This window comes from Heptranchias perlo, chromosome 29, assembly GCF_035084215.1.
Source record: "Heptranchias perlo isolate sHepPer1 chromosome 29, sHepPer1.hap1, whole genome shotgun sequence".
Classification (NCBI taxonomy): Eukaryota; Metazoa; Chordata; class Chondrichthyes; order Hexanchiformes; family Hexanchidae; genus Heptranchias; species Heptranchias perlo.
Genome location: NC_090353.1, coordinates 25,440,269 through 25,465,666, shown reverse-complemented (window position 1 = coordinate 25,465,666; position 25,398 = coordinate 25,440,269). Strand labels below are relative to the sequence as shown.

The 25,398-nt window shown below is 43.6% G+C and overlaps 1 protein-coding gene across 5 annotated transcripts in view; it reads right to left on the bottom strand.

Moving 5' to 3' along the window:
• LOC137299528 (rho GTPase-activating protein 45-like) overlaps positions 1 to 25,398 on the bottom strand; it is a 178,131-nt gene that overhangs the window by 67,396 nt on the left and 85,337 nt on the right. For all 5 annotated transcript variants that reach the window (XM_067968335.1, XM_067968336.1, XM_067968332.1 and 2 more), the window contains exon 3: positions 1,306 to 1,449. In XM_067968335.1, the coding sequence (XP_067824436.1) occupies positions 1,306 to 1,449 (144 nt within the window). The remainder of the gene's footprint in view (positions 1 to 1,305; positions 1,450 to 25,398) is intronic.

Here is a 25,398-nt window from a genome sequence, read left to right as displayed (position 1 = left end):
GAAAGAGAGTTCTGTGCAGGTTTTTAAGGCTGGATGAGGTTACAGAGATAGGGAGGGCTTGACCAATGAAGGATTTAAACTTGAGGATGAGAATTTTAAATTGGAAGCGTTGTGGTATTTGGAGCCAATATACGCCAGCAAACAGGATTGGGATGATAAGTGAGTGGAACTTGTGGGATAGACATGTTCTTATACCCAACTGAAGCAACGGGCTCTGTGCTGAGCAGTAATCAAGGGAACAGAAGGTACATACTTGTTACACAACTCTGATTACAGCAGAACAGCACCATTCCATTTGTACTCACTATCATCACATAGAATTCCTGATCCTGGTAGAATATTTAAATACAGGATAGTGATTCAAGCATAAAATCATTGCACCACACTCTGAGGATTGTTAGTCCAGTACAATGTCAATTTATTGTCCATTAACAACTTCATAATATATGTGATATTTTGTATAATAATGATTTTTAATTTACTCCAACAGAAGTAAATAAATGAACTGAGGTGCAGCAATTAGAAACAGTCATTTTGTTAATAAGCACTTTATAGAGATTCAGACATAGATTTCTTGACAAACTATTAGTGTTTTTATAAGGATTTAGCAGTGCTTGAATCTATTTACAATACTGCTGAATGACAGCTATCTTTACTCAGTATATTGTTATTTTTAGACACACTGAGATTAATGACTATTGAGAAATGAAACAAGCCAGGATTAATTGTTTAAAGAGGCCCTTGAAATATTGTCAATAAACTCTTTGTAGGATTACTGCCACAAATCACAATTTCATCCCACCCTGCTCCTGATTTAGTGGGTTTTGGCATCTTGCATAGTTTTACAATATTTCAAATTATAGCTGATTATAAAATAATGTGATTGATCAAAGCAACACTGTATGGACACAGCACCAAATAACATGGATAAGCTTCCCATCAAATTCAAACAACTCCTGAACAACTCCTAACTGTCAGGTTGCTAACTAACCTGAATTATACAGTAAACATAACCTTCAATCCTGCAACAAACTGACAAATTCACGACCTTTCATTCAGTGGCATTTGAACCCTTAACCTTAGCAAATAAGGTGCCACCTGCGCTCCATCTGTGTCCTGCCCTGAGGTAAAAGAAACAGCTGGAAGAGTTGACTTGATTTGCTTGGCAGGTCCCAAATAATTAAACTTCCCCTACAATATCCCCTGATTTTTTTTGTCCCTTTAAGTATTCGCATTATCTTCAAAATGAAAGGGTTACCTTGTGAATGTTAGGCTAACACCAGTTGAGAGTCTCCCCCCTCATACCTTTCACTTTTGAAATCAAAGTGCCTGCAGCAGTCAGTGTTTCCACGGTGTTGAGAAGTGGATATTTGTTGATGACCAGTCGCAAGATCCTCAGCACTTCCCCAAGGCACTCGTGAGCAACTGGACGACGAGCTTCCTGTTTTTCTATGGGAAAAAGAATAAAAGTCCAACATTAACATCGAACATATCATAAAAATAACGGCTTATTGACCTCAGCCAGCCACTTATCAGCTTTCTCTTCTCAAAAGGAGGGTCGAGAAAAGCAACTCATTGTTGTGTGTCTCTGATTTGTTCCGCACTGCACAAATTTGATGATAATCCTGGTGAAACATCAACAAGTTTTGAAGAGCAAAAAGCAGGGTCTGCACCCGAAACGTTATCTTGTCTATTCTCTCCACAGATGCTGACTGACAGGTCGTGTGTTTCCAGCACTTTAAGTCCAATTCTGGCCTCTTGTGCATCCCTGATTTCCATCGCTGCACTATTGGCGGCTTAGGCCCTAAGCTCTGGAACACCCCACCAAAATTTCCGCCTCTCTATCTCTCTCTCCCCCTTTAAGTCACTCCTTAAAACCTCTCTCTTTGACCAAGCTTTTGGTCACCTGTCCTAATATCTGTTTACGTGGCTCAGTGTCAAATTTTGTCTGAAAACGCCCCCGTGAAGGGCCTTGGGACGATTTATTACTTTAAAAGCACTATATAAATGCAGGTTGTTGTTATTGTTGTTTTCAAGAGCTGTTAATAAGCTTATAGAATGTAAGAAGCACCGCAAACCTTGTGATGTGCTTTCCACATAATGGTCCATCTTTACCCATTAAAGGTGCAGAATATTTATGTCTGTGCTCTGTGAATGCTCTATGGGACAGAAGGCTGGTGTACTGAGCCACCATATCAGTGGTAGGATGTAGATGTGATCATTTGTGATTCCTCATATAGTGAATTCCTGATCTCAGCTCGAGCTTTTGGGACAGTACAGATTGGGCATGAAGTGCTTCAGCACGGGGTCAGGAGGAAGTTATACAGGGGGAAGGAAAGAACCCACACCACCCTAGTGCACACTGTAGGTTAGCTCACCAACAGCAGCAGGTGTGGGAGCAGTCTTTCTCAATTGAGGAAGAGTGGGGAGAGGGGACCCAATAAAGGGGAAAATTACAAAAATGATGAAGAAATATGAAGATATAAGAGGTGAAATTGGTCTTCCCCAGTAGCGGGAAACGAGCTCATAGCAAATCGGCAGCCCGTTTCACATGTGCCTGATTTTCTTTTTCATTGAAGTCTGTTTACCCGAGAACGGTCACTGGAAGGTGCGTGAATTAAATCCAGTAGCTAATTTGGTTCTAACTAAAATTTTTACTGGCTCAAAGAATTAAGTGGAGCATTACTCAGTTGGCTCCAGTTCAATAAAGATGTGATTTCTAGAGCCGAACTCCTCCAGTTCAAAGCTGAAGCCACCCAGCAGGCTTCTGTTGGTCTGGCTAACATCTCTGAATTGTTATGTTGGATAGTGTAAATATCTGATCCCAGGTAGTGCTAACAGAATAGTTTCTTCATTCCAAATATTACACTGGAAGGGCAGTCCACTGATTGGAAAACAGCTAATTACCATCAAAAGAGACTTGCTCTGCTTGTTTCCATTTCACTCCTGGTCTGGTTTACTCCTGATTTGCTTTGCACCAGAGATTGAATGCTAAAGTTGTTCACAATACTAGGCAGGGCCGTAACTACTTTTAGTCACCTCAGTTTCTTCTGACTGTAAAACTCTTTTACATGTGTAAAGATAAAATTGTACAAGTAACCTGATAAATTGAACATGATGTTGCTGGGATTGCTGCCTGGCTGTTTTTTTTTACTGGATGAGCTGAATTTTTATAACTGCTGCCTGTTGACAATTGTCAGCTTTAACTGCAATACAGTGGCCAGTTTTCTCTAGCTATTAATTGCTGAAGGCCTCACTGTTCAGTGTTAAAACAAAAATTGGCCACTGTGTTTCGGGTTAAACTGGCAACTGGCAGCAAATTCAAAGAAAAACATGGCAAACCTGCTTGTTACAGAGAAATACTGTAGTAAAATATAAAATACCACAGATTATGGGTGACCACATTTCTTGTGGACACGACGGCCAAGTTTGACCCTGGTTAAGGTGTTGTAGTGCAATGACTACTTAAATTTCCATAGTTCTCCTCACGTACAGAAATGTCTTTATAGAAAGCTATGGCACAGAAGGAGGCCGTTCAGCCCATCATGTCCGTGCCGGCGAGTCTTAAAGCATCTTACAAGATGAAAGAATGATCATGGACTCTGAGCAGAAGGGAAAAGAAGGACAAAAGAATTTGTTTTGGTGGCTGGGGGGTGGAGGCATGGTCAAAATGAGGGGTTTTGAAAGCAGGCATTGAGATGGACACATTACACCAGTCACGTACCCATTCAGAGGTTGGTTTCTGCCATACTGTTGATGTTTCCTGGTTTTGCACATTGCAAATTTGAGTCAGGCAACAGTAGATGGAGCACTGCTCAGTACTGGTACATTCCACTTCAGGAAATAAAAGCTGCCAGGCCAAGTGCCATCATACAGAGGGCAGGCACGGCCTCAAACCAACAGAAGATAACCATGGTAACATTTGTGGCTTTAGGGGCCTTTACATTGCGGGTAAAGTCTCAAGAGAGCCACCTAAGAGTGCTGCTCTCCCGCAGTTAGGTTTGAAACGCAGGCAGTCTCCGTGGAGACCAGCTTCAAAGTTGATCCCGGGACAATGTGTATGCGCAGACTGGCTGTGACACTTTGGCCAGTGCGCATGCATGAAGTACTGATTTGATAACATCATTACAGTGAATTGTCATGCGCATCTACATGCTTACATCAAAATGTCACTACAGTGGTCGGAACAGCATGTTTCCAACCTTGTATCCTCTCTGTCACAAAGACCACCTACTTCCACCTCCATAACATTACCCACCTCAGCCCATCTGCTGCTGAAACCCTCATCCATCTTTGTCCCCTCCAGACTAGATTACTCCAATGTTCTCATGGCTAGCCTTCCATCATCCATCCGCCATAAACTCCAGCTCATCCAAAACATCCTAACCCGCTCCAAATCCTGCTCACTCATCACTGACGTACATTGGCTTACAGAGTCTCAAATTTAAAATTTTCACCCTTGGGTTTAAATCCCTTCCTAGCCTCACCCCTCCCTATCTCTGTAACCTACTCCAAAGTTACAGCACCCACCCCCTACCCTCTCCCCAAGTCTCTGTTCCTCGGATTTAAAGCCTCTTGTGCATCCCCTCTCCCTTTGCTCACCATTGGTGGCTGCACCTTCAGCTGGTTAAGCCCCACTCTCTGGAATTCCCTCCCTAAACTCTTCATCTTTTTACCTCCCTGATTTCCTTCGAGAGCCTTCAAGTTTTAGGTCACCTCTCCTAATATGTCTTTCTTTTACATTACATCCATTATTTTTCCTTTTGTCTCTATAAATTGCCTTTTCTATGTTAAAGGTGCTATATAAATATAAGTTTTTTTTTTACCTGGGCCCAGGAAAACCAGTGGAAAGTGGGAAGATCTGATAAAGTTGAGCAGGTATATTAGCAACACAAGAACAATATAAAAGGCAGATATTGGCCATCATGTGCACTTGACTAAGAGAGAATATTTAGTGGTGGGAGGCGACAATTAAAAACAGAACTTGATGCAGTCTCCATATCAAATCCTTGAGTTCAGATAGCATTGTGAGCCAAATGAGCATTAAAATCCTTTCATTACTGTAACTACCTGCAACTCACTCACAGTCACTCTTTAATGTGCATGATGTGTTTCATGTTTACAGACGAGTATTAGTCTTTGTTACAGATAAATGTAATCGTAGAAATGAATAAAGATAGAATAATGGAAATATTAAAGTGTGCATCAATCTTCTTAGGACACAATATTAATCTATTGGTATGTAAGAAATGTCATCACTGTCCCCTAGTTTCAAAATACAAATCCACCCTACATGCTTTCTGGTAACTTAACTATAGCTATCTGTCCCTATTTACAAGAACTAATGTACGTAAGTTACTACAATAGCATGAGTGCTTAGCATATCAATAGTGCTTAGTACCTCTTTTAACACTGCTGATTGCATTTGCAGCAGCCATTCATATAACTACAACAACTCGCATTTATATAGCATCTTTAACGTAGTAAAACGACCCAAGGCGCTTCACAGGAGCTTTCTCAAACAAACTTTGACACTGAGCCATATAAGGATATATCAGGACAGGTGGCCAAAAGCTTAGTCAAAGAGGTAGGTTTTAAAGAGCGTCTTAAAGGAGGAGAGAGAGGTAGAGAGGCAGAGAAGAGAGGTTTAGGGAGGGAATTCCAAAGCTTAGGACCTGTGCAGCTGAAGGTACGACTGCCAATGGTGGAGCTGGAAGGGCGGAAGCGGTTAGAGATAGGGAGGGGCTCTAACTCAAGATATTAAAAGAAAAAACTGCAATTTTGGAAAATTTTAAATAAAAAACAGAAAATGCTGCAGCTGCACAGCAGGGCTATTAGCATCTGTAAAGAGAAAAGATAGGTCAGTATTTCATATTTAGATGGGGGAGTAAGTAGAGTCTCTGAGTTTGAGTTGGCTCCAAAATGATACGCTGGATATTGAAGAATGGAATCAAGTCTACTCTCGTGGCGAACTCTGACCACTGATCTAGGTAGGTATGCATTGCTCCAGGGTCCTACTGATGATTGATCTGCCAGTCTGACTCAATAAAGGGGCCTGGAGGGGTGGAGCTGTCACTGGGGCTGAAACTTTTCCCACTTGACTCCAGATAACCTCGCAAGCTAATGTGTAAGGTGGCCCTGACTAGACAAGCAGCATTAAGGGGTAAACTGTGCAGTTTTAGTTTGTTAAACTCTAGTTTTACCCCTGTGCACACGTGGAGGTCCCCATATCCTTGGCTCTTGCCAACTTATGTCTAACCCCTCAGAACTTGGATAAGTTGGGATGTGTCCCTATGGGGAGAGAGTGTGCACTCCATATCGGGCAAACAGAAACACTTTCTCAGTAACTTGATTTGGAGACTCTCAAACATAGATGGGTCTCCACACATATCAGACACTCGCCTAACCAATAAAAATGTATTTTCCTTTCCAGATGTTGACAGATCTGCTCGCTATCCCACCATTTTCAGCCTCACTCAAGAGTCTGTTTTAGCCTATTGATCTTAAAGTGACCAAAATGAAGTCAAAATATATTCATGTAATATAACTTCAAATCCAAGGGTTCTTTCTGTTTTCGGTGTAAATCTTTGCATTGCTATAAATCTGGTGTAGCTGTTGAAGGCCCAGGCCTGGACACTCAGGCGGGCCCCACTTCCCCAGGTCAGCAGGCCAGTACATTTGCTTTCACCTGGTGTATGGCCTACCGGCAGATCCCAGACTGGGGACGAGAAGCCTCCCAGCCTGGGCGTCTCCTACCTCCATGGCCACACCCCCCTCTGATACAGGTGACAAAGCTGGCACAGTATTTACACAGAAACCCTGTGCCACAATTCACACTGAGAACATGGTATATATGTGGATGGATGAGAGGAGCTGTCTTGATATACTGGCTCCTCTCAGCCAAGCAACTACACTGAACGATTGTTTTCATTTCTTGGCTGTCTGTGCAGATGCTTTGTACAGTATGTCTGTTTGCAGAAAAATATTCCTTTCCACCCCCACCCGATTTTATTCCCTCCTCCTCTTCATACTGTGTTTGGTTGCAAGGGGAGCCCACCTAACCATTCTTCATGTGTAAACCTCTCTAGACGCCAAGCCCGATCCCATTCTTGCCCAATATCCAAACACATGTACTTTGCAGCAGGGCTTTTTAACTGCTTTTCTATTGATCTTTTAATTCAAATACCCGGAGCCCAATGTCCATAAGCTGGTTCCTGGTTTCCACAGAGGGTCAGCAGACTTGTAGACCGTGCCTATGGATAGCGATCATATTTCAAGACGATGCAAATGAGATAGCAACCACTTTTAACTGCTTTTATATTGTTCTTTTAATTAGGATTCTGGAAGCCTGGCACCCAGAGGCAGGTGTGAACAGAAGCTTTACCTCGATCTGCAAGTCTGGCTCGGGGCTACAGAAAATGGATTTGACAACATAAGCACCGGGCGTTAACTCACAAGATGCCAGACTCCTGGAATCCGAATTAAAAGGATGACATAAAAGCAGTTTTTGTATTAACCTGATTTGGGTTTCAATCCAAACCACCAAAAATAAATTCCATTTACATCATCAAGTGACAATCTTCTTTGAGACTGTTCAAAATGATGCTTGTAACAGCAGATTCGATATTTAGGGCTCAATTTTAAAAGGGGAGGGGTGTGATAGTCCCTGGTTACTGGCTGGCTGCCGACAGGAGCTGCAATGCTGAGGAGGGGGGGAAAGGGAGAGGGAAAAAGAGAGAGAGAGAGAGAGAGACACACGTCATCCGGCGCTGGAACAGAGAGTGGAGGGTGCTGAAGATCGGGGTGGGGGGGGAATAGGGGAAGATCGGGGGGGGGAAGGAAAGATTGGTGGCGGAGAGGGAGAGATCGGCGAGGGGGGTCATTGGACATCGGAGCAGGGGGTTGCAGGTGACATCGGTGGAAAGGTAGGTTTATTTTGTTTTTTAAACTTTGTGCAATGGTTTTTTATTTAATTTATTTACTTTATTTTTGCCTGATCCGGCCTGAAACCAGGCATGAATCAGAAGCCGTGGGAGAGCCGCCCAGGTAAGTTAAAAATCGTTTAACTACTATGTCAGAAATAAAGTACCTTAAGTACTTCAATGAGGTACATTTGGTTCTTTAACTATCTAAAGCCGGCGGGACTTACGCATTCAGGAAATGCGCGCGCACACAGGCATGTCTGTGGGAAACCCGGAAGTCGGCGGGTTGGGGCCGGCTCCCTCAACCGCTGGGGATTATCCCGATTTTCGCAGTCCCTAACACACCCGCAATTTCATTTGAAAATCGGAGCCCTAGTCCCTGGTTACTGTCCTCAGACAAACTGCAGCAACAGCCTCCTTACCAGAAACAATAAATTACTTTAACAATTTAAATTTAACAAATAATGTAACAACATCTTGTAATGATCCTACAGGTGATGTTTTGAAAGCCTCTGTTGCTTTTTCCCTTGAGGTATTAATAAGAATTGCTTTGAAATCACTGTCGGTGACATGTTATCAGATGGATGCTTAACATCTTCATGTGACATTCTCTGTCCACAGTAATGTCCAGGCCAGAAATCTTCATTATTTTAATAGAAATCAGATGAAGTCACACCTGTTGGATGTGCACCCCAGGGAGCCAACACTTAACAATGATTGGATGGCACAGTGACACATTCTCCATTCGGTTGCTAATATAACCTGTAAAAGGATTTTGCCCTCTAGGCACTACTCCAAGCAGTTATCTAATTATAGCTACATTGATCTGTTTTTGGTCAATTTAACATAATTATCTTACACTTATTGGAGCTGGAAACAGTTGTAACCCAGAGCCCGTAATCCTGTTCTCATTACCATTTCAATCACCCATTTTGGATAAAATGAATAGGTGGGTGTTCTGCACAATCACTGTAATTCGCATGGAACTGGGAGCTTTAAAGCGAAAAGCAAATGGTAGTTCTCAAGTAACCTGGCTTGAAAACTTTCATTTAAATGATTATATTCAATATTGACTCGGCTGTCCCGAGGGGAGCTCAGCTGCTTCCAGGTGCAAAACATGTAATGAGATTGAAAGCTTTCAAGCATTGTTTGTGGAGTCGAAGTGGCTTTACTGTGTGTTTCAGTGCCTTTGATGACATTTTCTTGCTCCTTTGTTGTGCTCAGACCCGTATTAGTGGTCCTGGCTCCAAACTTGTGAGCCTTGTGCAGTAGGCTACCAATTGAAAGTAAATTTGCTGGGATTTGGAAAGGCCCGAGGCCAGGATCCCTACTTGGCCTGTGCCCTTAGAGAATCCCAGCAAGTTTACTTGCGGATTGCAGTTGGCTATGTCAGCTCTGTGTGTTGGTAGCCAGTAAGGCTGGCACAGGTGCAGTACCAAGGCAGTTTATATTGAAATTGTTTCAGTTTGCCCAGACCCCATCCTGTCCTCATTTGGTGTCCACAAACATGCACTGCCACTGGGGATAACTAGGTAGTGATCAGGAAAGGACCCCTGACTGATTTGCCCAGAGGTGCTATGGCTAATTGTAGTGCCCCTCCGCCCCACCCCTGCAACTCCCCCCCCCCCACCGTGACCCCCCCCCACCACCACCATGGCTGTCCGACTGATTTCAGTTCACCCAGCACCGAAATGTTGCAGCTATTTACTAAACAAACATTTCGTGGAATCTCAGTGTACGTCCAATGATCTGTTAAGCTTTCCTTTTATAATCCATTTCCCACCCCAAAGGCCTGAAAAGTTTCTTTTAAAAGTTAAATTTGATCGCCTTAGAGCATAGGTTAATCTTATACATACTAGTGGTAAAGATGATAGGTAATTATTGACAGATTATGTATTTGTGGTTTCTTTATCCCAGGATGTTTCTAAAATGTATTTAATATGAATGGATTTTAAATACAACCCCATCATTTAAAGTGAAATTACTATTTTGCCTCCAGAATATTAAAAAAAACTGTTGAGACACATTTCAACTGACAAGAAGTTTAAATAACAACAACAAATTGAATTTATATAGCGCCTTTAACCTAGTAAATCATCCCATGCTGCCTAAATAAGGAGGATTTGTATTTATTCTTAATTGTGAGAAACAGTTTAAGAAGATAACCACTGTCTAATAAAAAATGTGTGTAGATGTGAGCCCCTTAGGAAGGTTGGTACCTAAAGAGTTAACCTGTGAAGACAGAAAGACCTTTTCAGTCTTAATTGCATGCCAGACAAGGGCCAGGCAATGACCACCTCCAACAAGAGAGAGTCTAACCAACTCCCCTTGACATTCAACGGCATTACTTTCGCCGAATCCCCCACCATCAACATCCTGGAGGTCACCACTGACCAGAAACTTAACTGGACCAGCCACATAAATACTGTGGCTACAAGAGCAGGTCAGAGGCTGGGTATTCTGCGGTGAGTGACTCACCTCCTGACTCCCCAAAACCTTTCCACCATCTACAAGGCACAAGTCAGGAGTGTGATGGAATACTCTCCACTTGCCTGGATGAGTGCAGCTCCAACAACACTCAAGAAGCTCGACACCCGCTTGATTGGCACCCCACCCACCACCCTAAAAATTCACTCCCTTCATCACCGGTGCACTGTGGCTGCAGTGTGTACCATCCACAGGATGCATTGCAGCAACTTGCCAAGGCTTCTTCGACAGCACCTCCCAAACTCGCGACCTCTACTACCTAGAAGGACAAGGGCAGCAGGCACATGGGAACAACACCACCTTCACGTTCCCCTCCAAGTCACACACCATCCCGACTTGGAAACATATCGCCGTTCCTTCATCGTCACTGGCTCAAAATCCTGGAACTCCCTACCTAACAGCACTTGGGAGAACTTTCACCACACGGACTGCAGCAGTTCAAGAAGGCAGCTCACCACCACCTTCTCAAGGGCAATTAGGGATGGGCAATAAATGCTGGCCTTGCCAGCGACACCCACATCCCATGAACGAATAATTAAAAAAATCACACTCAGTGTCCTCTCACACGTGGATATCTTGAGAGAGCAAGGGGGATTCACGAGCAACGCAAGCAGCAGATGCTCGCTCTCAGTGATTCAGCGCAGCTGCACTTCTCATTACTGTACCACAACCACCTTTGTGACATGACGCTACTGAAACTGTTTCAGATCATTTACAAGAATCACACTCAAGGGGGTACATTAAATAAAGAAAGAATGACATGCATTTATATGGCGCTTTTCATGACCTCAGGATGTCCCAAAGCGCTTTACAAACAATTAAGCACTTAAGCAAGGTCCCACAAACGGCACTGAAATAAATGACCAAGGTTTTAAGGTGTTGGTTGAGGGGTAAATGTTGGCCAGGACACCAGAAAAACTTCCCTGCTCTTCTTCGAATCGTACCATGGCATCTTTAACATCCTCCTGAGAGGGCAGACGGGGCCTCGATTCAACCTCTCATCCGAAAGATGGCACCTCCAACAGTGCAGCACTCCATCAGTACTGCACTGGAGTGTCAGCCTGGGTTATGTTCTTAAGTCTCTGGAGTGGGGCTTGAACCCACGATCTTTTGACTCAGAGGCGAGAGTGCCACCAACTGAGCCACGGCTGACAAAGTTTTAACTATATAACATTTCTTAATTCATAGATTTCTTGGAAGAAACTAACCTCTTCAGATTGCAATCTTACTTTTTTTTTGATTTGGATGAAGAAATCCTCCTTTCACTCCTCAAAAGAATTCAGCGCCAATCCTGCTTTATTAGGTGCTTTTACATCAAGTGCCTCCGTAGTCTGGGTCACAAGAGAGTGATCTAAGTCCACTGCTCTCTCTCCATGTGGGAAAGGAGCTAGTGTCTGTGCAGACCGATTCCCGATCAGAAACTCCACCATTCCATGCATGCGGGAGTGGCTTTGGCCACTGCACATGTGCAAAGTGCTGGCGTCACAATGGCAGCAGAAGCTGGCTCTACTTGTGCACGTAACCATGGGAGAATGGAATACTTGGGTTTCTCTCCCACAACCCAGACTAAAAGCCCCTAATATAAAAGCACTTAAAAGATCAAACAGAACTGGCGTGGGCCATTTAGAGTTCAGGCCTTGTCACAGTGATACTGAGTGTGTCGAGCTGGTCTCGTGCGACCTGAACACTGGCATAATCTTGCTTCACCGCACTCGGCGGCCCTGAGATCCCGCAAGGATTCTCCCGGTCCTCCTGCCGAAGACCAGCGAAGCAAAGAGCAGTGTTCCAAGCAACCATTGCCGATTATTTATATCTGAGCCTCGACACTGAGCGTTAGCAAGCTCTTTGACTGCAGGAGGCAAGAGAACCACGTCCAATCCTGTCCTCATTCAACATGCGGATTTCCAGCAGGGGGTCACTGGATAATGTTCAGGAGCAGGAACCTGGGCTGATTTCGCCAGCCCCCCCACAGTGTACACACTCAGAATCGATGTACACACTCAGAATCGATGTACACACTCAGAATCGATGTACACACTCAGAATCGGCGCACACACTCAGAATTCAAGCTCCAACCCTTCTCTTTCTTGCGTCTTCTCTTGCAACTGTTCATCTACTTTTAATTATCTAAATATTTATTACGATGATATCAGGTAAAAATATCTCTTAATAATAAGGTAATAATAAGGCAACAAACTGGTAATAGCAATAACTAAAATAAATAACATGACGTGGAGTTTGGGTGCAATTTACGCCAGACAATCTCAGGTGGGTTAACCCTCATTAAATTTCTCATTTGGTTTCTTTTTTCTCAACAATAGCATCTCAACAATGTGAAGGCAACTCACAATGGGGACATTAACGACATACACACAAACACACACACACATATACATACTCATACACAAAAGCACACATACACATACAGACAAACATATCTGTATAGTCATACACACAAGTACACTTATAAACATATACACACTGCTTGTCAAGAGTGGTGTTTAACCCTTTACTGACTACACTTCTGCACCAAATGTACTCTAAGAATACAACCAACTGAGCTACATTTGGTTATCTATGTTTCTACAAGTCCAATTTATAACCCTTACCTGCAGCTATTTGCATTACATCAGGTTTGCTGACTTTACATATAAGCAAACAGGTACACATTTTGAAACCTGAAAAATTAGCTCAATATTCACTGGGCTAATAAAATGAATATGAAATGTGAAGCTGGCCTTACAGTCCCAATGTTTCTCAGAGTGACTGCCCTTTACTATCCTGACAGAATTTCAAACTTTCAGTGCAGTGACCACCACCAGAAGGTCTGCAAGATTGCAGCCTGTGCTATGAGAGTTCTCTGCAAGAAATCTTAAGAATGTAATCTTACCCAACATGTCATGAAGCTGAGAAAGCTGTTTCTCTTCCTCCAGATCACTCAGTAACAAATTAACCGCATCACACAAGCACATTTTAGCAAGTGTAGATAACCTGCTGCTGTACAGACTGCCCGGTAATTGAAATCGATGCCAGGAATATCGATAAACTGAGACCAAGTGCCCGACGAAGATTGAAGTCTCTGCTCTTTGTTCAATATTCACTGAATCAGTTCAGGAGAGGTCAAGCTTTGCATGCTGGGCTTTGCCTGGGGCTATGCTCACTGCAGGATAACATGTTGGGAATAATGAGGACAGGAAGGAGATAAAAAGCTTCTGACTCTTAAAAGGTTCACCTCATTAAAATGCAGGTGACAGTAATGTAACTAGTACACAATTAGTTGTAACTGGTGACTGATGGTGCAGGAGCCGATAAAGCAAAGGAAATCTCGGTGTAGCCAGACAATCTTAATCCTCAGAAATGGCAGATGTATAGTTGCTTTTATACTCGTTTAGTGTCACCAGTTCCTGAAATGCGGGCCTTACGCAGTTACTGTTAACACCAAAATAAACTTGCCTGATTCAGTACAGGCAGGGGCTGGGAAGATATGTTTTTTTTAAACTGGGTTCCCTCGGAGACCAGCTCTGGTGAATCCGGCGAAGATTCATTCGGGGTAAAATTCGACTTGGGCAGCAATCAACGGACAAGAAAATCGGGTGGAGTGTAAACCGGGCGACTGATGCTCCATCACCCGTTATGTGAACCGCCCAAGACGAAATTCACCCCCATTTTATTTAATCATCTTTCTTCGTGCCAAGCGTTTTCCCTCCAATCTCCTAACTCCTTGCTGGGGTATAATTTTACCACCGTCCGGTACATCACCCAAGTGCTGGTCTTGAGAGTGAGGGCCAGCAGACTATTTGACCACGGGGAGCATCACAACCAAGTGTGATCTGTGCTCATCTGAAACAACAAGCATTGGACAGTGATCAGGTGTGGGAAATCCTGGCCAGTGTTTTTCACTCCCTAACCCCGAGGTGCTGACGCCAATTGTAGTGTTCCGACTCCCACCCTGGTGTAGCTCCGCACAGACTTGGGATTGACTAGATAAATTTGCTGAGCCACCGGGGAGCACATGCAAGTGAATTCACGCCTCATTCCAGCAGCGAGCCATGCTTCCAGCATGGTGATGAGGCGCATGGAGGTCACTGCAAAACTGTGTTCAGTTCTGGGCACCACACCTCAGGAAGAATATATTGGCCTTGGATGGGGTGCAGAGCAGAGTCACCAGAATGATACCGGGGTTAAAACGATTAAATTATGAGGATAACAACAACAACCTGCATTTGTATAGAGCCTTTAACATAGTAAAATGTCCCAAGGCGCTTCGCGGGAGCGTTATCAAACAAAATTTGACACTGAGCCACATAGAGATATTGGGACAGATGACCAAAAACTTGGTCAAAGAGGTAGGTTTTAAGTTGTGTCTTAAAGGAGGAGAGAGAGGTAGAGGGGTAGAGAGGTTTAGGGAGGAAATTCCAGAGCTTAGGGCCTAGGCAGCTGAAGGCGCGGCCGCCAATGGTGGAGCGATGAAAATCGGGGATGCGCAAGAGGCAAGAATTGGAGGAGCTCAGAGATCTCGGAGGGTTGTAGGGCTGGAGGAGGTTACAGAGATAGGGTGGGCCGAGGCCATGGAGGGATTTGAAAACAAGGATGAGAATTTTAAAATCGTTGGTTACATAGACCATACTTGTATTCCCTCGAGTATGGACGATTAATCTAATTGAGATATTAAAGGATTTGATAGGGTAGATACAGAGAAGCAATTTCCTCTGGTGGGGGAGTCCAGAACAAGGGGGCATAACCTTAAAATTAGAGCGAGGCCATTCAAGGGTGATGTCAGGAACCACTTCTTCAGACAAAGGGTAGTGGAAATCTGGAACTCTCTTCCCCAAAAAGCTGTTGAGCCTAGATAAATTGAAAATGTCAAAACTGAGACTGATAGATATTTGTTGGTCAAGGGCATTAAGGGATATGGATCCAAGGCGGGTAAATGGAGTTAAGATACAGATCAGCCATGATCTAGTTCAATGGCGGAACAGGCTCATGGAGCTAAATGGCCGACTCCTGTTCCTATATTCCTAATACAGCTCCTGTGGCTGCCTGGGCTCACATCAGCTGAATGAGCAAAGACCAGTGGGAAATTTTAACCCCCAAAAACGGGCGGGTTGGGGGTGGGTGGGAGGTTAAAATAACAGCATTTTGGAATGGGATCACATCCAGGCTCCAACCCATCCATTTCTGGGTTTAACCCAGGTAGGTTTGTATGCGTGCGCACAACAGACAACAGGAAGTCCCGCCCCCACTTAAAGCCAGCCTTAAAAGGGCAATGTGACCTCATTGAAATAGTTGAGGTACTTAATTCTTCGTGTATTGGAAAATATAAATGAATTTAACCTTACCTATTCGGGTTTCCCATCGCTTCCGATTCACGTCAGGTGAAAGCAGGTGGGAAGGGCCGGATCCACGAGGTGAGTGCTTTTATTGCACTGCTTGTGGGCCCGGAGGAGCAGGAGTGCTTCATCCAAGCCCAACAAGCTCACCTGGCCGACAGGACCCCCGCGATCGGCCAACCCCCAATGCTGACCCCCCCGATCCCCAATGCCGGCTGACCACCCCAACCCTGATCCCTGATGCTGGACCTCCCCCCACCAATGCTGGCTGGACCCTCCCTGATCCCCAATACTGGCTGGACACACCCCACTGATCCCGATGCTGGCTGGACCCCCCCACCCCCACCAATGCCCTCCACCTCCCCCCACCTCCCCCCCAACTTCTGAATGTTTCCAGGGCTCACGATCTCTCTCCCCTCCCGCCCCCCCTCTCTGATTTGCGGCTCCTTTCCCTTCCGACAGGCAGCCAGCCTGTCAATCTGGCTGCCTGGTGTGTGGGAAACCCGGGAGCTCAAATACTCACCTTCAATTGAGTTGCAATCGCCAATTGCGCGCACTCAATTGGCTTCCAGGTTCCCCACCCGAATATCAACGGACGTGCTGAGTACCCAGCTCCAAGATAAAATCATGCCTCAGGAATCAAACCTCGAACCTTCCTATAAGGTTCAGCTATTCACTGGATAAACTCAGTGAGCCACCAGGAGAGGTCAAGTGTCAGGTTTCTAATCCCACTGTATGCACAGGGAAATAACTAACACAGGCAGCCCATTCAGTGAATCTGCCTGCTGTCACCTGCGCTTCAAAGTTCACAGCACAAAGAAAACAGCAAACCAGAGTGACATTATAATACAACCACTCCACAGGTATGGTGTAAACTGTTAACAGCTGGAATTCAATGACGCAAAATTGAACGTGTTAGAAGCTGAAAAGTGCTTATAGAATTATAGAATCATAAAAGTTTACAACACAGAAACAGGCCCTTCGGCCCAACATGTCCATGTCGCCCAGTTTATACCACTAAGCTAGTCCCAATTGCCTGCACTTGGCCCATATCCCTCTATACCCATCTTACCCATGTAACTGTCCAAATGCTTTTTAAAAGACAAAATTGTACCCGCCTCTACTACTGCCTCTGGCAGCTCGTTCCAGACACTCACCACCCTTTGAGTGAAAAAATTGCCCCTCTGGACCCTTTTGTATCTCTCTCCTCTCACCTTAAATCTATGCCCCCTCGTTATAGACTCCCCTACCTTTGGGAAAAGATTTTGACTATCTACCTTATCTATGCCCCTCATTATTTTATAGACTTCTATAAGATCACCCCTTAACCTCCTACTCTCCAGGGAAAAAAGTCCCAGTCTGTCTAACTTCTCCCTATAAGTCAAACCATCAAGTCCCGGTAGCATCCTAGTAAATCTTTTCTGCACTCTTTCTAGTTTAATAATATCCTTTCTATAATAGGGTGACCAGAACTGTACACAGTATTGCCAGTGTGGCCTTACTAATGTCTTGTACAACTTCAACAAGACATCCCAACTCCTGTATTCAATGTTCTTACCAATGAAACCAAGCATGCTGAATGTCTTCTTCACCACCCTATCCACCTGTGACTCCACTTTCAAGAAGCTATGAACCTGTACTCCGAGATCTCTTTGTTCTATAACTGCTTGGGTTCAGCAGGGACACCTTGAGAAAGCTTCGTTGAACTCCAGCACTATACTTTCACACACTTAAGCCTGGGCACTTGTCATCCTGCTCTTAAATTTCTGGGTTTAACTAAGTGGGGTATGTCCCAATGGGCACTCAGTGTTCACTTCATATCAGGCAAACAAAAACACTTATGTAGATTTCTCAATATTTGATTTGGTTTGGAGACTCTGACGCAGAACAATGGCCCAGAAATTGCGCTGACTGGCGAACGAACCTCGCCCACCGCTCGTTAGCTACAAATTCACCCACAAACTATTCGCGGGCTTCTGGGCGGCAACTTGCTTCAATGGAGACCTGCAAAAAGTGCAGCGATCTTTCCCAGGCTTCTGTGAGCTGTGAGAGCGAGGGAAGGATCTCTCTCTCCCCTCAAACAATCAGCTTGAAGCATCCCTCACAAGCTGCGCAGTCACAACCAGGAAGTAAAGCATCCTTCACAAGCCGCACAGACTAAGAACCAGGAAGTGTCAGATAGATTGGTAAATTCACTATAAAATCAGTTAGAGAAAGTGAAATAGAGTGTAAGATTAAAAGACAGCGGTAAAAGAGACAGAAAGAACAAGTACAAAAAAATATTTTATTTAAATGTCCAACAACAATTAATATCAGGAGGAATGAGACTCCACATTTTTAAAAGTTAATTTTCAGTTCCAGAGAGGTTGTTTGGCAGTCATTAATACTTACCATGCGTTAAAAGTTAGTTTAGACCTGATATAACTCAGGGTACCTTTTTTCTGGCGAGGTTATTTAGTTTCCAGCTGGGCAGTACAGCAAGTTCCCGTTGGTCCATTCGTTCAGCCAGTGAGCAGCAGCTTTCAAACGAGCAGGGCAAATGGTAGAGCAATTTCTGGATTTCTGCGTTTGACTGCCCATGTGTGCTCGCTGGAACGTGCTCTTTCATTTGGCCTTAAATAACTGTGAGCCCTGTTAGCCTCGTTGTTGTTTCATGAGCAATTTCCGGGCCAACAGGTTTCCAAATATGTGAGACACTCAGGTAACCAAAAAAGTCTTCAAGAGATCTTTAAAACTTATGATATTCCTATAAGCCTTGCTAACCTAAGCAATAAGGCAACGTTTATAGGCCAAACAGTCTCTTCTCATTTTTACCTTCTTATAATTAAATGTAAACCTTTAGACCACATTTTGAAATCTGCCAATGGTGCTGGTGTTGCAAACACCACTAGGGGCTTGGATCTCACAATGCCATCTTTGTTTTTTAAAAAATCTTTGTTTCTGAACAATCCAGAAAATTCCACACAGCTTTGAAGTTGTGTTTATATTTTCATGTTGTGAGAAAGCACTGCAGATTCTGAAATAAGCGTTGGCTTGAATTATCCAGTTGAAATCGCCCCTCACAGTGCACGGCTCCACTCAACATTTAGGCAAACCTCGGGCATAGTTTAATTCGTGACAAAGTGGCAGATTTGCAATGTGATCTGGGTGTGTGGAGAGGGCAATCAAAATGCCGCTTAAAACCAGGACACTATTTACCCTGCAGTGTCTGTGTAGCTGCACAGGCATAGCACTCACCTGTGGAAAGGTAAGTTTCTGTGCCTACTTGTTACCAGATTGTCCACTCTGACAAAAGTTAGCTAACCAGTTCATTGGATTCACCTTGGCACAAAACAGTGGCACTGTCGCTTTAGATTTTCTAACTTACACTGCAGTATTAGGTCGGTGGGTGAAGAATCACAATGTCCCCATTGTGCTTACGTCACACTCATCGCTGAGGTGATGCCTATTCCCTCCCAGTATATTTGTAAGCAATTGGTTTGTGACCTGGGAAATCCTGAAAGAATCCATGTCGATTTTTCCTCAGAATGTGGTGAGTTTTGAACCCAGAGTGAATCCAAAGTATGGATTGTACCGTAGAGTTCATGTGGTGAGTCGACTAATTCCATGAAAACTTATGAAGTAACTATTTTGACCTGTATGTGCCTGGAAGGTTTAAAATACAGGGCTCAATTGGTAAGTGCACTACTGAGTGTGAAACTGATCCATACTGAACAAGGAGCTCCTAGATTTAATCCCCAGTCTGTGCTGAGTTAGTGGATCTGAGCAAGGGTGGTGATTGGGATATTAGATTCGACCTCAGCTCACTAGACTAGGGAAAGGAAGAGAATCAGTCAATAGGGTCCCAGCTCCTGACTGCTATCCAGTGACTCCTGCTGGAAAGTGTGAATGTTTGGACATTGGGTTAACGCAGGATTGGACTTAGCTGTGATGCGTTCCATAGTCAAATAGCCATCTGATGCTTCCTGTATGAGCTCACTGATGGAGAATGGCTACCTGAGTGATGTTCCAAAGGGCTGTTAGTACCCCAACATGATTCAGCAACTTCAGGAGAGGAGGAGGGCAAATAAATTAATACAGAGTACTTGAACTATTAAACTTGTTCCTTAACAAATGGCTTCAGAGAACAAACAAAGATCCAGTTTATGTGCATAAACGACATGGTGTTTGTTAGACCACATGAGCCTCTGTCAATATTTGCTCACCCTATTGGCATGTAAAGTCCATCCTTTTCTAGACAAACTCATTAACTATCACTCAGTTGGAAATCCAGCCTGATTCTTATATAAACACTCGCTTTCCCTGTCAGACCTACTACAGCTATGAGCCCCCTTTAGTTTTGTAAAACTGTGTTTAAATTGGATTCAGACAGGATGTTGAGAAATGTAGATGTTCAATTTAGGGAAATGATATGTGTAGCAAGAGGTCAACATTTTATTCATAACTGACAACATCTACAGTTATTTTGCAATCCTTGGATGTCAACCTTTGTGCTGTGTATGAGTAGATACTTAACTTCACTTGCACTGGTGGTACTCACTCTAGGTGCAGATGAGATAAGGCCCAAGGCCTGAAACTGTTTCCACTCCTGCAAACCTGAGACCCCTGAATGCAACCATGGAAAGCACTCTATGGTAACAAGACATCTCTATAGTTAGCTTCTGTTGCCTGGAGACAAACGTTTGGTGTTTACATGGCCATCTTACACCAGTTTGAAGCAGGAGAGATTTCCAACTGATATGAATTGACGGTGTAAATACAAGGCCAGAGGAAGGAAAAATCAGCCAGCTTCCTGCTCCTGATTGCTTTCCAGTGATTTGTGCTCAGAGTTGTACATGTGGGGATGTCAGGATTAGGGTCAGCTGTGATACTTTTCATATTCAAATAGCCTGCCAATACTAACACATGAAGAATGGCCACTTGAACAAGGAATCAAAAGTCTGCCAGCACCCATGGATTCAGTGACCAGCAAGAATCAGTACCTTCAAGAGAGGAGGGCATAAAAGGGGGACATCGTTGAAGGAGGTGGAAATTAAAAAGAAACTGGAGAGAGTAGTTACTTATTTGCCATGTCTTGTGAGTGGGTTTCAACAACTCGTTCTCTCTGTACACCGGTCTGGTTGCTAACTCTAACTGCTAGGGGCTATCCCATTCTTTCATTTGTTTGAAGTTTAATGCCCTCTAATCTCTGATTTGAAGTGCTGCACAACTAAACATCAGATGAGGACACATGCAGCAAAACCTGAGAAAATATTCCAAAGGCATAAAACTCTAACATTGTCCAACATTGCCATGGTTAACACGCACAACCCACATAATTCAAAGACACACTGGAACTGGAACAGGTATAACTCCCCCACGCCCCATGACTTTGTATAGTACTGAGACATACAGATCAGGTGGCCTCTAGGATCAATCCCCACTCTGTGCAGTTAACTCATCTCAGTACCCTGGACAATGGAGGAGGGAAAATATCAGCCACAGTTCTTGATCGTGCTTGCTATCCAGTGACCCCTGTTGGAAAGTGTGTGTGCGTGTGTGTATGTCTGTGTGTGTATGTGTGTGGGGGGGGCATTGGTTAAGAATGTGATCATCCCCTCTGTAATACCCTCATGGTTGAATAGCCTGCTGCTGCCTATTGTCTAGGCTCATATAACTGTTACACCAGCAACATTTCTGAGGGCTGACAATCAGAAGGACAGCAAAAATATATTATCTTAACCAAGTAAAAGGGAAATAACCATTTCATGTGGAATACTAGGGATACTGTGACTGTAGCACATGTAGATAATAGAAGGGGCTGTACCACCGAAACCAACGGCAGGTAATTTTTACTAAATGTATTAATGATTCAGTAGACTCCATTTTGAAAACTGATCTTCTGCTACATTAAGGTAGTCTTTTAATTTTCATGATGAATGGCAACAATTTACATTTATATAACACTCCTCACATAAAAGAACACCCAGGAACATGCTGGTCACCCATGTACCTCTGGATTAGGATATGGGTCTGCCCCACTTCTGAAATCAATCTCTTTTCACTGCAGTAAACACAGTAAGTCGTCCATTTTCAGAACATGAAGCAGGGTGGAACAGTATAGCCTTCCATTAGCATTCCATGGATCACGCTCATTATAAGACCAAGAACAGACAGGACTAGCCATACTTAATACAAGCAGTCAAAAGTGGAGCTCAGAAGTATTTGGATTGGGAGGGAGGCCTTGGAGAATATTGGGAACCAGGGAGAATGCTTCAGAAGCACACTGACTTGGAAACATTGGGTGGCTGGGAGGAGACCTTGGAAGCATGTTGAAGGGACGTGCGGACCTGGAAGCACACTCAGTTGGGGAGGGGGCACGGAGACACAAAAGATGCCGTTGAAATGAACTTGGAAACACACTAAGCAGGAAAAGGGGGTCACAAAAGCACATTGAATGGAGGTGGATATCGTGGCACATTATGTTAGTTAAAACATGAAATGAATCATTAACTGATGGAAACTAAAGATGGTTTTCTGTTGATAGAGGGCCACAAGGAGACTGGTGCTTAACGTCAAATGAGCACTGCTGTCCCTTCTTCTTTACCAGTTTGGCCATTTTGTAGAGCCAAAAAGGAAGCCATGTTTTCCGCTGCATTTGATGACTGACCCCAGGACCTATAAAAAGTGTGGACCAGAGCACCTTCTGTTACGTTGATAATGTGCTGCCAGCAGGGAAATGGCATCAATATAAAAGCCCTCTAACTGGCTTGAGAGCCGCAGTGAGGTGGAGGTAGTCAACAAGTACACCTGGACCGCACTCTGAGTAACCCTGTGCCAAATCATTTTTTTTCTGGAAGGAATTTTGTTCCAGAGTATTTATCTCACCCTGACTGAAATCTTTCTGCATTGTATAAGATCAATACATTATGCCCCAATGCATAAATAGTTCTAACAAATAGAATTACTGTGTCCTAATTTATGATGCAGACTATTATTGCAGCCTGTCGATTTCTGCCCAGATGTCAGTACTTCTGGTTAATCAGTCATAGAGATGCACTGTCATACAAGCCCTAAAAAGAGGAAGCCAAAATCACACTGCTATCTTCGTACCTATTGAAAGACACTCTCCTTCCATTTTATTGAAAGGGAGGGACAGTAACACTCGGCTTTGAAGACCATACATTGTAACCTCAATTATCCACTCTTCATTTTTCATTAGAATTTTCACAGAATTCCAGAACCTTTGCAGGAGTCAGGTTGGGAGACCAGTGGGAGTTAGGGCTGCCAGAATATATTAAAATCTTAATTTAAAAAAAATAAAATAGAGATCATCGTTATGTTAATTCATTTATACTACCTGTTGAAGGGACTCTCGATTATCCACTAGGGCCCATCCCCTCTATTATGGCCGATAATGGAGCTTCCATGGTATTATTAAAAGATTATGAAGAATTGAGGAAGCCAGGTGCACTTAGCAATGACAAACAGACCATTGCAACAGAGTACAAGTCTCATGTTAACAATTGTAGGATGTGAGTTGTCTGTCCGAGATTTCTATCCCATCACTATTTATGTGACTGGGATATTCTTTACTGTTATGATGTGTATATTCTAAAAAGCAAGCACTTCTACTTATAGCTATGTTTGTCACAAAGACTAATTACAGTCCAGCCTCACTGTAATGTACTGTTTGGGAGCTAGCTACATGGTGCAGTTTAGCACAATTGTTATTGATTCTGAGTATCAATGCAGTGTCAGTGGATGGTTTAACTGATCTGTCCTGATTTGGGGCCACAAATATTGCATTCTCTCATCTCTGTCTGTCGATCTACCCTCAAAAAATACAGCCCAAATCTTATCAGGGAAAAGATTGTGGATGTGTTTTTACAGTTTTTACAGGCTGGGGCGTCCAGAACCAGGAGTCACAGTCTCAGGATTCAGGGTATGCCATTTAGAACCGAGATGAGGAGAAATTTCTTCACTCAGAGGGTGGTGAACCTGTGGAATTCTCTACCACAGAAGGCAGTGGAGGCCAAGTCATTAGATGTATTCAAGAAGGAGATAGATATATTTCTTAGTGCTAAAGGGATCAAGGGATATGGGGAAAAAGCGGGAACAGGGTACTGAGTTAGACGATCAGCCATGATCATTTTGAATGGCGGAGCAGGCCCGAAGGGCTGAATGGCCTACTCTTGCTCTTATTTTCTATGTTTCTCCGTTTCTAAGTATGCTGTAATTTCGTATGATAAAATCCAACAATGAAACTTAAATTTTATACGCTGTTTTGAAGGAAGCTGCGTGTTCTGTAAGGATGCCTTGCCCCTTCTGATGGAGTGTGTAACAATATAGTGATGTCGTCATATGGATAGGGATGATTCATTCTGATGCTAGTATCTTCATATTTTTCCTGCCCCCTTCAATTTCCTGCCTTCCTCTCCCAAAAATGTCAACTCGTGATTCCAGGGGTGGCGGCTGTACTCGGGCACTGGGTCCAGATGGCCATTGTTCATGAGTCTGTCCAGACATTGAGTGTTTGAAGACAGTTCAATGTGATTTTCCTTTTTCACCAACCCCTCCACACCACCAACATCCACCAATTTTGCAGTAGAATAGAAATCTAGAGTGAGAACTGTGGCTGATTTTTCCCCTCCCTAATGCAGTGGCACTGAGTTCAATTATAGTACCCCTACTGTCACCCTGGCAGTGATGAGCTAAATCAGCACAGACTGGGGATTGAACAACAGACCTGCATGATCTGTATGGCTTAGTTGCACACCAGGCAGTACGCTTATGAACTGAGTAGCTGGAGAGCTGAAGTCTTTATTGTTATTATTAGTTTGGTAAAGGTGGGAGAAAAACGAGAAGAAACAACATCACAAAAGATGCAGCATCTTCCAAGGTGCAGACTTTTACCAGTAGCCAACAGGTGACATCTAAACCTCGAAACAGGCCGTTCTAGGAGCTGAAAAAGTCACTAGTCTGGTGCTGGCTGCTTGTTATGGCAGTGTCCTGCGAGGTATTTTATCTGGTGTATAGAGCTGTGCACAATGACTTCATGGCATCACCAATCATCTATTGCTAGATTGTCTTTTTGGAAATGTTTAAGTCAATGCTCACTAAAATATAAGAAACAAAGCACTTTATGAAAGTCTCTACTGCAGCATTTGCAGTGTCAACTTACCACCACTTGAAAACCCCCTCTAAACAGCTGCAGAGATGTTTTTCCCACAGCTCAGTAGGTAAGTATACCACAATAGCAATAATAAGGGGATGGACCCACTGCCAGGGGGTGGTAAGATGTTGGTTTATATCTCCTATTGTCTACAGAAGGCCCTTGTAGCAGAAGAATGCCAATCTGATGCCAGGTGGTAAAGGGCCAAAGAGTGAGTTAACCATTTCAAAGATCTCCTAGCCAGTTGGTACAAAAGCAACGTAGGTATGGCCTGGGATCAGATCAATTGTCAATCTTCTAAATTGGAGGGAGGAACTTAAAGGGGTAGGAAAAAAATAACTAAAAACATGAGAAAATATTTCAAAAATTCTTTAAAAAGTTGCATACGTGGCTCGGAAGGTTTATTCAGTGAGCAGCTAAGCTGTACATACCAGGAAGGTTTTAAATTTGATCTCAGGTCTATGTTATCAGCTGATCTCAGCGAGGTTGCAGTAGGAGCACTACA